The 14,247-nt window shown below is 40.2% G+C and overlaps 1 protein-coding gene across 1 annotated transcript in view; it reads right to left on the reverse strand.

The window, feature by feature from the left end:
• Positions 1-1,928: 1,928 nt before the first annotated feature.
• Positions 1,929-14,247, reverse strand: part of LOC138751670 (vimentin-like) — a 55,959-nt gene continuing 43,640 nt past the window's right edge. The window contains exons 8-9 of the mRNA XM_069914253.1: positions 7,519-7,595; positions 1,929-6,918 (exon numbers count right to left, since the gene is read on the reverse strand). Of these exons, the coding sequence (XP_069770354.1) occupies positions 6,847-6,918; positions 7,519-7,595 (149 nt within the window). The 3' untranslated portion in view covers positions 1,929-6,846. The remainder of the gene's footprint in view (positions 6,919-7,518; positions 7,596-14,247) is intronic.

The raw sequence follows: 14,247 nt of genomic DNA on the forward strand, positions 1-14,247 counted from the left end.
AATCATCCAGGCCCTTTGAACAGCTCAGCATCAATTTTAAGGGACCTCTCCCCTCCTCGAACAGGAACACCTACTTTCTCTCGGTCATCGATGAGTACTCCCGCTTCCAATTCGCCATCATGTGCCAAAAACACTTCTGCCTCATCCATTAAGAAGGCCCTAGACTTTTAAGGTATCTCAGCTATATTCATAGCCACCGGGGCTCAGCCTTCAAGAGCAACAAGCTGCATCAGTAGCTGCTAGTGAGGGCCAATGCATCCAGCAGGACTACCAGCTACAACCCCCAGGAGAATGGACAGGTTGAAAAAGAGAACCCCATGATCTGGAAGGCTGTCGAACTTGCCCTGAAGCAAAAAAGCCTTCCAGACGTGCTGGCAGGATGTCCTCCCCATCACTTTCCACTCAATTTGATCGCTACTCTGCACTCATGAACTCATGTTTACATTCGACAGAAAGACAACATCAGGGACTCCCAGCCTGGCTCACTAGTCCTAGTCTGGTCCTTCTCAAGAAGCAAGTGAAGAGAAGCAAGATCGACCCCCTGGGGGAAAGGGTGAAATTGCTCGATGCCAATCCCAAGTACACCTACGTGGAGTACCCGGATGGTAGGAGAACACTGTCTCCATCAGGGATCTGGCACCCACCGGAACTGAGGATCCGTTGCCTCAGGTGCCCCACGAGCTACCTAGCTCTTTTTCTCCACCCTTGCCCAGGGCCTCAGGGGATCCGGTTCAGGAGGAGAGTGAACCCCCCCCTCCCCCCAACATATTGAACTGGAGCTCGAGCCCACTACTCCTTCATCACAGGTGGACCAGGATACTCAAGGAGCCCAAGGCCCCCTGGTGCTTAGGCACTCCAACGTGATCTCGAGACCCCCGGATCGCCTGTATCTGTAAATAGTATTGTAAGTATTTCTCTTCTGTGTCTATTACTGGTTTCTGATCCTTGTTCTCTTCATCCAAAGACCTTTAATTCTGAAGGAAGGGGTGAATGTAGTGAACTGGGATTTACTAGAAGTATCCTGTACTGACGACTGCTCCTGTCTCCTGGCTCCTCTCCAGAGGGCACTTATATAATCCTGGTTTCCCACCTAAACCCTGAACCCCTCTGAAGCCTGTTCATGAACCCTACCTGTGTTGTAAGCTAATAAATGCGTTATTTCTCCCCCCAATCGAGTGCGAGCTTTTATCTACGCTACATTATGCAACTTATGCCCATCCACACAAATGACCAAATTTTTTTTAAAAAGGTAAAAATATAAAGTTTACGTAGTTTATGTTGTACTTGACAAATTATAACAGGGATACAGGGCATGTAAGAGGCAAATGTGCCTACTTACCTTGTTCATCAGCATTCCAGGATCCTTAGGGTTGGCACGGACATTTTGATTTCTGTGCGCATTCACGAGTCTTGGTGGGCAAATGCGCAGTGGGTTTGGATGGAGCCTGCACGAGAATTAAGGGCATGAATTCAATATCATCTGGGTGCTTAAATCTCGTGCATGTGCCATCCGAATACCAATATGCGAACCCACTTCATGCGCCAACCGAAGCCTCGTGCATGTGCACAGGAATCAAGATGGCTGCACCCAGATATGGACCCCAGGATCCGACTAACAATATAAGTTTGGACCAGAACATGGAAAGATTTGCCAAGGTTAATTGACAGATTCATAAAGCTTTAAGTTGTTATCGTCAAATCTATGATTAAAAAAAGATTTGGTTAAAAAGTTTCCTTTAAGACTTTGGGTCTCCACGTGCGTGGGCAAAATTCCGACACGTCCATTTCGAGATACGACCGATTCTTTGGTCTCAATTACAGTCGTAAGTTGGGACTATCTTTAGTTGAGTCAGAAGCCCACAAACTGGTGGCAAGTAATGGAAGAGGGTTAAAATAAAATCGATTAAAAATACATTCTTGATACACAATTTGGAATAGATGTTTTTCTAATTTTTAATATACTTTTAATCAATCTGTGTGTTTGGGAGAAAGAATTGTTGTTTTACACATCATGTCTTTGAAAGAGCAGGAACAGAAAAGAGAAAAGCTATTAAATTGGATTGTGTGTGGTAATACATTTACATTTTGACTCAATCCTTTGGTAATGGTGTTGTGGCACTTTTTTTTACAAGGATTATTTTCTCTTCTCTAATTTTACTTCCTTTTTTATGTCTTTTCATGATGGTCAAAACTCATTCCACACTTGGTTCTCCTGCTTTGAGCATAATACCAAAAGGGCGTTCACAGTTTATTGCCATCCCTAACCCATTGTATCATAACAACTCAAGCCTTTCCTGGAGTAAGCTTAGATTCTTTTGCCTCCTCCCATTGCAGGGATTCTAATATCATTTTAAATATTGTATCTCTGGTTCAGTGAAAAATATCGACTAAACTTTGAGAATTTTGTGATGACTGCATTTTTCGTTAAGCTTATTAAATCAAGTAGCAGTATAACATTGGAGTTGGTTCAATCCAATGGAATTATTTAAAAAAACTAATGCCAACCATCTTTGTTTAATAACTACTGAAAAATACCCTTGCCCAGATACTGGATTCATTTGGATAAGGTATAGGTTGACCAACATCCACAATTTGTCAAGTAACACTGGAAAACAATTTTGTTTTTAAAAGATTTGCTTCCTGAAAAAAATGAAGATTATGATAGACAACTTCAAGCTGAACACAAAGACAATTTCAGATTTGCTGTATCTCATAGTGATCCTCTATCAATGATACCAAAAGGCTGGAGTTGCAGGACAACAAGCTTTTAAAACAAAAGACTTGGCCCATGCTCCTGTTCTGGCCCGATCCTAGGACTCATACTGAGGGAGGAATTTGGCTTAGTTGCCTTTATTAGGGGATCCAGGAGGTGGAGTCACTGAGGGAAGGAAGGCCAGCCATACATATGAACCAAACATATACACAGTGCCAGTAACCAAGTAACAGTATAGAGTGGTGTATCACAACACAAAGGAAATTGGAGACTTCCTTTGATACTAGTTATTCAATTACAATCTAACCCCTTAATTGCTCTTTTTGGAATTGCAGATGTAGGTTGTTTACCTACTTCTACATATCGAGTTTTAGCTTTTTCTACAAATTTATCACTCGAAGAGCCATTTTACTTAAATGGAAAGACTCTAATTCTCCTATATTATTTAATTGGCGTTCTTATGTCTTTCTTAAATCTAGAAAAAAAAAACAGGTTGTTGTTTAGATACAGCTACAAAATTTGAAACAACATGGAAACCATTTATTGATTACTTTCATGGGATATAACTGGCGTTGTTATATGACAAAATATAATTTTTGCTGTTTTTGTTATCTGTAGGTGTGGACCGGAGCTATGTTTTGAACTATTTGACAGATCCTCGGGATAGGCCACCAGTTGTTTTTTTTTAACCTTTGTTGTTTTAATTTTTTTGTTGTAGATTAGTTGGTGTTTTTTTATATATTTTTTTTAATCTCTGTTTTCTTTGTTAGGAGAATTATTTCTATTATGTTACATTTTCACTCCAGAATTTATACATGTAGACTTGGACATATCATTTTAATTGTGTTATTTCTATTCTCCTTATGCCATGAATATTTTGAAATGTTAATTAAAAGATTGAAAAAGAAAGAGTAATGACCCTTAAAATACTACTAAAATGTACAATCATATTAAGTAGAAAACTCAGGACAATACAGTAAATGCTAATTTTCTCCTGTTTAAATCAGTGGTTTTTTTAAGAGCAGATATAGAACATAGAAAACTTCAGCACAGTTCAGGCCTTTCAGCCCTCGATGTTGTGCCAACCCATATATTCCAAAAAAAAGTACTAAACCCTCCCTACCCTGTAACTCTCCACTTTTCCTCCAACCATGAACTCATCTAAGAGTCTCTTAAATGCCCCTAATGTTTCATCTTGCACTACGATCCCTAGCAAAGTATTCCAGGCACCCACAACTCTTTGTGTTTAAAAAAAACTTTCCACTGATGTTTCCCCTAAACCTCTTTCCCTTCACGTACATATGTCCTCCAGCTTTTGCTATTCATGCCCTGGGAAACAGATGCTGGCTGTCCACCCTATTTATGCCTCTCATAATCTTGTAGACCTCTATTAAGTCTCCTTTCATCCTTCCTTTCCTTTTTCAATATTTTTATTGGTTTCATCAAATAAATGTTCCATGGGTACATAACAATAAAGTATTAACAAATCTCGTATAGCAATGCAAATAGTACTGAAACCGATGTTATATTAAAATCAAAGCTATAAAGAAAATTATACTAATTATCTAATTCAAGCCCCTCCCTTCAGAGGCTACTGACTAATACAAACAGCCAACTTCTAATAATAAAAAAGCTGAACATTGGGTTCAAAAACCAAAAACTAGTTAATTTTACAAATTTTGGTAATAATTAAGAAAAAAACAATAAAGAAGCAAAGTTAAGATTCAATTCAGTCATGGAACATCTATTTTTTTTCCAAGGTCAGACATGCCATCATATCAGACAACCATTGATTATGAGTGGGAGGGACAGCATCTTTCCATCTCATTAAAATGGTCCTTCTAGTGATAAGGGAGGTGAGGGCAACTACATGGGATTGTGAAGCAGTCAGAATTAAACCAGACGGCTCAATTATTCCAAAGAGAGCAATAAAAGGATGTGGAATCAAAGTAATATTAAGAACTAAAGATGAGGTACGAAATACCCCTTCCCAAAAATTGGAAAGAAAAGAAGATAATCAAAACATCTGCTGCAGTGAACCTTCTTCAGTTATACATTTATCACATTTAGAAGAGAGATTAGAATAGAATTTAGCCAATTGAACTTTGGAATAGTGGGCCTGGTGGATTACCTTAAATTGTAATAATGAGAGAGGATGAATGTACTTGTTTCAGAATAGAATTCCTTGTAGTTTCAAAAAATGGCTATTGAAAATCTAGTTCTCATAGTTTTTTAAATTATGTTCAGGGAGCTATCCCTAGAATTTAGAAGTAATTCGTAAAGGCCAGATACCACCCCTTTATAATTGTTGAAAATTATAAATCATCCTGATCATATTAAGTTCTAGGTCTTTGGGGAGCTTCAAAATTAAAGAATTTAAAAAGCTCATAACCTGTAAACAGTGAAACAAATGGTGTCTAGGTAATTTAAATTTGGTGGATAATTGTTCAAAAGAAACAAAATTTTGGTCAGTACAAAGAGGCCTTTTTAATTATCCTATCAACCTGTGTGGCAACCTTGAGGGATGTATGGATTTGAACTCCAGGGTCCCTCTGTTCATCCACACTATTAAGTAACCAACCATTAACCCTGTACTCAGCCTTCTGGTTTGTCCTTCCAAAATGCATCACTTCACACTTACCAGGATTGTATTCCATCTGCCACTTTCCACCCATCTCTGCATCCTGTCTATATCGTCTTGTAAACTTTGACAACCTTCAGCTCCATCCACAACTCCTCCAACCTTTGTGTCATCTGCAAACTTACTGACCCATCTTTCAGCCTCCTCTGCAGCCAAAGAGGACTTAAAGTTCATAGCTACTGCCCCAGCACTCTTACTTTCCACAGCAACCTGGGGTATATCATGTCTGGCCCAGGGGACTTACCAATCTTGACTTTTTTTTAAAGAAAATCTAACACTTCCTCTTCTTTAATGTCCACATTGTCCAGCACACCAGCCTGTTCTATTCTGAACTCCACCATGATCAAGGTCCTTTTCTCTTGTGAAGACTGAAGCGAAGTATTCATTTAGAGCCTCCCCAACCTCCTCCACCTCCAGGTACATGTTGCCTCCTTTATCCTTTAGCGGCCCCATCTTTGTACTCGTCATCCTTCTGTTCTTCACATATGCATAGAACACCTTAGGGTTCTCCTTAATTCTACATCCCAAAGCCTTCTCATGCCCCCTTCAAGCTCTCCTAAGTCCTTTCTTAAGCTCCTTCCTAGCTACTATATACTTCTCATAAGCCTTTCCTGTTTCCTGCTTCCTGTATCTAATATATGCTTCCTTCTTCCTCTTGACTAGTTGCCTCACCTGTTTCATCAACCATGGTTCCCTTTTCCTACCATCTTTTCCTTGTCACAGTGGGACAAATCTATCCTTAACCCAGAACAAGTGGTCCTTAAACTTCCTCCCCATTAGTTCTGTGCTTTCGCCTTTGAACATCTGTTTCCAGTTTACTCTTGCTAACTTCCGCTTCATCCCTTCATATGTAGCCCTTTCCCAATTAAGCACTTTCTATTTCGTCTGTTTTTAAGAGTTGGGAGTGTTGGGATCCAGCTTGAGGTGAGTGCCTTAAAAAAGCGAATGGAGCTGGACTCGGGTCACAGACCTTTCAGGACAATGCAGCAAAGCAAAATAAGTGTCTTAAATTCAAATTCAAAGTTGTTTGATGTAGGCCTAAAAGGATATGCTCCTAATGCAGGCAAAAATTTAAGGAGATGGGCAAAAATTAGTGGCGATGGCATGGATGTGGTGGGTTGGAAGTCTGTATGAGTCTTCCTTATGGCTGACTAAATGTCATGCAATTGCATGCGATTTGACTGACATCTGTTGTTAGTACTACAATCCTGGCAAATGATTTGATATGAACTTTCTGTGCAGCTCTTCAAATAAATCTATAAAGCTCGAGAACTTTAAAATCTTTTCTTCACAACAACAAAAAAAAAGCAAAAAGAAAACCGCTAATGCTGGGATTCTGAAATAGAAACAAAATTTCAGGACAGTCAGTAAATCAGGCAGCATTGGTAGAAGGGAACAGCAACAGAACAAACAAAAAACAACTTTTAATTTGCTATTATGCTGAGAAAAAGACTCCTTAGAAGATAGAATTCCTACTCTTTGTTTGGAAGCTTTAGTCTTCAGTTAAGTCATTAATTTCATTGGTGAAATTGAGTTCATGCTGTTCTGTATTTTCAGCGATTACCTGGAAATGGGAAAAAAACAAGCGCCCATTATAATTACTTTGAAATTAAGTTATAACCATTCAATTGGCTTTTGTGCTTAATTGGGGAAGGGCTACATATGAAGGGATGAAGCGGAAGCTAGCAAGAGTAAACTGGAAACAGATGTTCAAAGGCGAAAGCACAGAACTAATGGGGAGGAAGTTTAAGGACCACTTGTTCTGGGTTCAAGATAGGTTTGTCTCACTGGGACAAGGAAAAGATGGTAGGAAAAGGGAACCATGGTTAATGAAACAGGTGAGGCAACTAGTCAAGAGGAAGAAGGAAGCATATATTAGATACAAGAAGCAGGAAACAGGAAAGGCTTATGAGAAGTATATAGTAGCTAAGAAGGAGCTTAAGAAAGGAGAGCTTGAAGGGGGCATGAGAAGGCTTTGGGATGTAGAATTAAGGAGAACCCTAAGGTGTTCTATGCATATGTGAAGAACAGTAGGATGACGAGTACGAAGATGGGGCCGCTAAAGGATAAAGGAGGCAACATGTACCTGGAGGCAGAGAAGATTGAGGAAGTCCTAAATGAATACTTTGCTTCAGTATTCACAAGCTTGATCATTCCAACTAACCTCTCCATCTTTTAATTCAATTGTTTTCACAGACAAACGCTTGGTAGATGAATGACCTTCAGATCCATCTTCCACTTCTGTAAGACAAAGAAGGTAATAAAATCATGCCTTAATATAATAACATAACATAACATAACAATTTACAGCACGGAAACAGGCCATTAGGCCCTTCTAGTCCGCACCGAACCAAACACCCCTCTCTAGTCCCACCTCCCTGCACAATGCCCATAACCCTCCATCTTCTTCTCATCCATATACCTGTCCAACCTTTTCTTAAATAATACAATTGACTCCGCCGCCACTATTTCTCCCGGAAGCTCATTCCACACGTCTACCACTCTCTGAGTAAAGAAGTTCCCCCTCATGTTACCTCTAAACCTCTGCCCTTTAATTCTTAACTCATGTCCTCTTGTTTTAATCTTTCCTCCTCTTAACGGAAATAGTCTATCCACATCCACTCTGTCTATCCCTTTCATAATCTTAAATACTTCTATCAAATCCCCTCTCAACCTTCTACGCTCCAAAGAATAAAGACCTAATCTGTCCAATCTCTCCCTATACTCTAGATGCTTAAACCCAGGTAACATTCTGGTAAACCTTCTCTGCACTCTCTCCACTCTGTTTATATCCTTCCTATAACCAGGCGACCAGAACTGCACACAGAACTCCAAATTAGGCCGCACCAACGACTTATACAGTCTCAACATCACCTCCCAACTCCTATATTCCATGCAATGATTGATAAAGGCCAGCATACTAAAAGCCTTCTTCACCACCCTATTCACGTGAGTTTCTACCTTCAGGGAACGATGTTCCGTTACTCCTAAATCTTTCTGCTCTTCTGTATTCATCAATGCTCTCCCATTTACCACGTATGTCCTGTTCTGATTCTTCTTTCCAAAATAAACCACCTCACACTTATCAGCATTAAATTCCATCTGCCATTTTTCAGCCCACTTTTCTAAGCAGCCCAAATCCCTCTGAAATCCTTGAAAACCTTCTTCATTATCCACTATTCCACCTATCTTAGTATCGTCTGCATATTTACTAATCCAATTTACCACCCCATCATCTAGATCATTAATGTATATAACGAACAACAATGGGCCCAATACAGATCCTTGAGGCACACCACTGGTCACCGGCCTCCAACCTGACAGACAATTATCCACTACCACTCTCTGGCCTCTCCCTTTCAGCCAATGTTCAATTCATTTGACTATCTCAAAATTTATACCTAAAGACTGCACCTTCCTAACTAACCTTCCATGTGGTACCTTATCGAAGGCCTTACTGAAGTCCATATAGACAACATCCACTGCGCTACCCTCATCCACATTCCTAGTCACCTCTTCAAAAAATTCAATCAGATTGGTCAAACATGACCTTCCTCCCACAAATCCATGTTGAGTGCTCCTGATCAGACCCTGTCTATCCAGATGTTTATAAGTACTATCTCTAAGAATTTTCTCCATTAATTTACCTACCACAGACGTCAAACTTACAGGCCGATAGTTGCCAGGCTTCCTCCTTGAACCCTTTTTAAATAACGGAACCACATGCGCAATGCGCCAATCCTCCGGCACTATCCCCATATCTAATGACATTTGGAAAATTACCACCAGAGCCTCTGCTATTTCCTCCTTCACTTCTCTCAATGTCCTGGGGAAGATCCCGTCTGGTCCCGGAGACTTATCCACCTTTATATTCTTCAAAAGCCTTAAAACTACACCTTTTGTAATCTCTATATTCCCCATATTTACCCAATTTGCTTTTTTTTATCTCACATCTCCCAATATCCTTCTCCTTAGTGAATACTGAAGAAAAGAAACTGTTCAATATCTCCCCCATTTCTCTAGGCTCCACACACAGTTTTCCGCTCTGATTCTCTAAGGGACCAATTTTGTCTCTAGCTTTCCTTTTACCATTAACATATTTGTAGAACTCCTTTGGATTAGTTTTCACCCTGCTTGCCATAGTTTCCTCGTACCTTCTTTTAGCTTTCCTAATTCCTCTCTTAAGATTCCTCTTACATTCAATGTATCTTTCAAACATCCCCTTAACTCTATGCTTCTTATATCTAATGTATGCCTCCCTTTTTCTTCGAACCAAGTTTCCAATATTCCTTGAAAACCACGGCTCTCTCAAACCTTTTGCCCCTCCTTTTAACCTAACAGGAACATAAAGCTTTTGCACTCTCAAAATCTGATCTTTAAAAGACTTCCATCTCTCTACTACATCCTGCCCATAAAACAAATTGTCCCAATCCACACCCTGCAAGTCCTTTCGCATCTTCTCAAATCTAGCTTTTCCCCAATCAAAAACCTCAACCCTTGGCCCTGACTTCTCTCTTTCCATAATGACATTGAAGCTGATGGCATTATGATCACTGGACCCGAAGTGCTCGCCAACACTAACCTCCGTCACTTGACCCATCCCATTTGCCAACAGTAGATCTAACACTGCTCCTTCTCTGGTTGGCACCTCTACATATTGTTGTAAAAAACTATCTTGCACACATTTCACAAACTCTAACCCATCCAGTCCTTTCACAGAATGTGTTTCCCAATCTATATGTTGAAAATTAAAATCTCCCATAATTACAACCCTGTGCTTATCACAAATATCTACTATCTCCCTACAGATTTGCTCCTCTAGGTCTCGGTCCCCTCCGGGTGGTCTATAATACACCCCTACAAGTGTAACCTCTCCTTTCCTACTCCTCAGTTCCACCCAAATAGCCTCCGTGGATGTGCCCTCTAATCTATCCTTCCTAGGCACCGCTGTAATATTTTCCCTGACAAGCAATGCAACCCCACCTCCTCTTGCCCCTCCGACTCTATCACACCTAAAACAACGAAACCCTGGGATATTCAGCTGCCAATCACATCGCTCCTGCAACCATGTCTCACTAATTAATTTAAAAGAAAATCTTCATTGAATTAATTATTTCCACCATTGGAAAGTCTTAATTGGCTGCCACGGTTAAGGAGACTGCGACCTTAGAAAGTAAAGGGAAATAATTCATTGGATTGTGGAAGAACAGAGATTATTTTAAATGATGTTATTGAAGACTTTGTGCTACTCTCAAAGATGGTAGTAAAATCACATATCTGGAGATATTTGCACTGACACATACAAGAAAGATCTAATCAATATTATGAATTATAGAATTATTTCACAATTCCAAGCAACAAAAAAAAACTACAGACTCTGGAATGTAAACTAACTGTTGACAATAGCTAAGAAGTGTAAGAGTATCAGTGGAGATTGAATAAAGTTAGTTGTTTAGGTTGATAATCTTTCATCAGAATAATAAAAATTCAGAAATCAAGAATGTTTTAAGTAGCATAGGGCAACCATAAAGTATTTTAGACTATAAAGGATATGTGGGCATTTGGGTGAAGACCAAGAGCCACCAAATGGTGGTAGTGCCCAATGAGAGTGATTAAGGTTTGTTCATTTCACTTTGGCTCAGATGTAAATACATGTAGTCCCCGACTTACGACCATAATTGGGACCAAAGGATTGGTTGTATCTCGGAATGAACGTCAGTCAGAATTTTGCCCTCACTCATGGATTAATAAAGTCTTAAAGCAAACATTTAAATCAAAATTTTTGTTTTTGAATTAGATCTTCTCACCACACCATCAATAACTTTTCCATTTCGTGAATGGGCCCTTGCTGTTGCTTTGTTAGTATTGTGCTTTTCATAGTTGCAGAATCTTTTACATCTATTTTCTCTTTGTCCTTTAAAATTGTTGAAATGGTGGATTGACACAACAGGAGGGCACCTGCAATGTCATTAACTTTTATTCCTTCTTCATTCTGGTTGATAACATGCATTTTTAACTCCAAAATTAGTGTATTCCTCGGCTTCTTTGCAGATCTATCTGCAAGGAATAGGTTTGTCCTCTTGCTTGCCATCTTTTTAGTGCACCTACAGAATGGCCACTGTGTACCAGGCACTACAGGGCACTATATTGCGCATGCGCATATGGGTATTTTTAAAAAAATTTGGTAGTATGTGCGGATGGGCAAAAGTCACGTAGGTCATAAGTTGGGGAGTACCTGTAGAAGGAGAACTGAGACAGAAAAACACCTGCTAGAATTGTGATGAACAAAGCTATTTATTAATCCCTAGTAACACATATACTGCATTTACCTTCTCCCCAAAATCCATAAGCAAAATTGTCCTGCTTGATCCATCACTTAAGCTTGCTCTTGCTTATTCGTGCTTGGCTTTATCCTTTCTCCCTTTAATCTAGTCCTGTATATCCTGGCCATTTCTAAAGCCATCAGACACTTTGACAATTTCCTTGTCTCAACTGGGTCAATTTATCATAGGTGCCTAATCTCAAGATGCCTCCATCCCACACCAGAATAGAATGATCTTTCCATTATCCTTAAATAGGGACCCAACAAACTCCTTCCACTACCACACATCTTTTCCTTGCTTAAAGTGTTCTTGTGTTGAATAATTTATTTCTTAAAGTTCACTCCCTTCTTCCAATTCAAAGTTTGGGTTACCCTCAGTACTCCGGGCTAGGCTGTCACTTTGTGCAATTGGTGATATATATCTTCTCCTCCATCCCACCTTTCGGATTCCAAAGTGACTGTTCACTCCACAGCTCCCTGGCTCACTTATATATTCACCACAAGCCTTCTTAAAGAATTGCCCAATGGAAATATGTAGAATGCATCATCAGCCCTTTTAATTTTTCCCTTCCAAACACTTCTTCTTGATGAAGTAAATCTTCCAATTTGGTGATTAACAGGAAAGCCTACAAACATAGGGGTTGTAGTGAAATACACAAAACTATTGGAGAAACTCAGCAGGTCATGCAGCGTCTTTCGGAGATCATTGGTAACCAATGCTTCTGGCCTGAGCCCTTCATCAAAGTATGAGCAGAAAACAGGCAGCCACCTGAATAAAAATGTGGGGGGGTGGGGGTGGGGGGGGAGGAGAGGAGGGAGAGTGGAAGGGCAGAGGTAGGAGCACATGCTAACAGCTAAGAGAGCATAGGTAAGCACAGGTGGGAGGGCAGAAAAGAATAAAAAAACTAAGAAGTGACAGGGGGAGAGGGTAGCTCCCTAAATGGAAAGCAAAAGGGGAGGAGTCAGAAATCTGGAGGATCAGAGACAAAGCAATAGGGTAAGAGAGAGTCAAAGGGGAAGGATTTAATGGAATTTGGAGGTTCATGTTAATTGATCTGGTTGGAAAGTGCCCAGATGGAATACAAGATGTTGTTCCTCAAATTTGGGGAAATACTTGATTTGAAAGTGCATGAGGCCATGGATAGACATGTTGGTGTCTAATTTCCCCTCTGTTCACAAGAAGTGCTACATGCACTTCTCCTTCTCCACCACAACAATTCACTTGTGAATCTGCAGGGATTAACTACTACATCTCTGGTGCTCCTGCTAAAGCCTCCTCTATTTTGGAGTGACTGGATGCAGACTGGGAGATTGCTTTATTGAGCACCTTTGCTCAGTCTGCTGCAATGGCAAGGACCTCCCAATGGACAACCATTTTAATTTCAAATTCTATTCCCACATCAACATGATGGCCCATGGCCTCATGCACCACCAAAGTGACAACACCCAAAAATTGGAGGAACAGTACCTTGTATTCCATCTGGACACCCTTCAAGCAGACTGTATTCACATTGACTTCTCCAATTTCCATTAAACTTTTCCTCCGGGTCTCTATCCTTCCATATTCCTTGGCCTCCTCTCCTCTAGCTTCCTCCCCTTTCCCCTCCCTCTCCATTCAGGGAGTTGACCTCTCCCCCGTCACTTCTCGGAATTTTGCTCTTCTGCTTCTGTTCAGTGCTCGCTCTGTACTTGTCTCTGTACTGTAGAAACCAAACACCTATTGGATAGTTGCTTTCTAGAACACCTCAATTTAATCTGAATAGGTAATTCTAAATCTCTGGCATCCTGTCACTTTAATTCTCTTCTTCCTCTGACCTCTCTGTCTTTGACCTCTTTAACAGTTTCAAGAAAGCCCAGTGCAAGCTCACAGAAAAAAATTCTTGTATTCTTATTGGAATGCTGCAGTCTACAAGGCTCAATGGTAAGTTTCAATATCTCCAGTTTACAACAGATCCAGGTGGTTCATCTGGTCATCAACTTGCCATGTTAGCTCACTCTAAGACCATGCTGACCATCAATGACACATCCACATTAATCTCAATTACTTACCATTAGTCCATAGCCTTTTATGCTGTAGCAATTTAAGTGCTTGTTACATATTTTTTAAAATGTGAGAGTTGCCACTTCCATAACCTACTCTGGCAGAGCATTCATTTCCAATCACAGTAGTTGGAAAAGGTTTTTCCATAGATCATCTATGCTCCTCCTTTCCCCCTACTGTTTCCATTTTATTTTAACAATACATCATGATAGATTCCCATTCCAGCCATTGAAATCTGTGCTGCTCAATTACACCCAATTAACCTACCAACCCCATCTGCTTTGCAGGGTGGGAGGAAACTGGAGCATCAGGAGAAAACCCATGCGGGTCACAGGGAAAAGGTATCATCTCTTAACGCCAAACTAACCTGTTACCTCTAGTTTTAAACCCTTTGTTGCAGGCAAAGATTCGAACTATCTAACCTGTCCATGTTCCATTATTCTATATATTCCTTTATCCTTTCCATCACTCTCCCTTCTCTTCAATTTAAAATCATTCAAAGTTGATGAAAATTAAGCGGATCAACAGCT

The sequence above is a fragment of the Narcine bancroftii genome, chromosome 1, assembly GCF_036971445.1.
Source record: "Narcine bancroftii isolate sNarBan1 chromosome 1, sNarBan1.hap1, whole genome shotgun sequence".
NCBI classification, from domain to species: Eukaryota; Metazoa; Chordata; class Chondrichthyes; order Torpediniformes; family Narcinidae; genus Narcine; species Narcine bancroftii.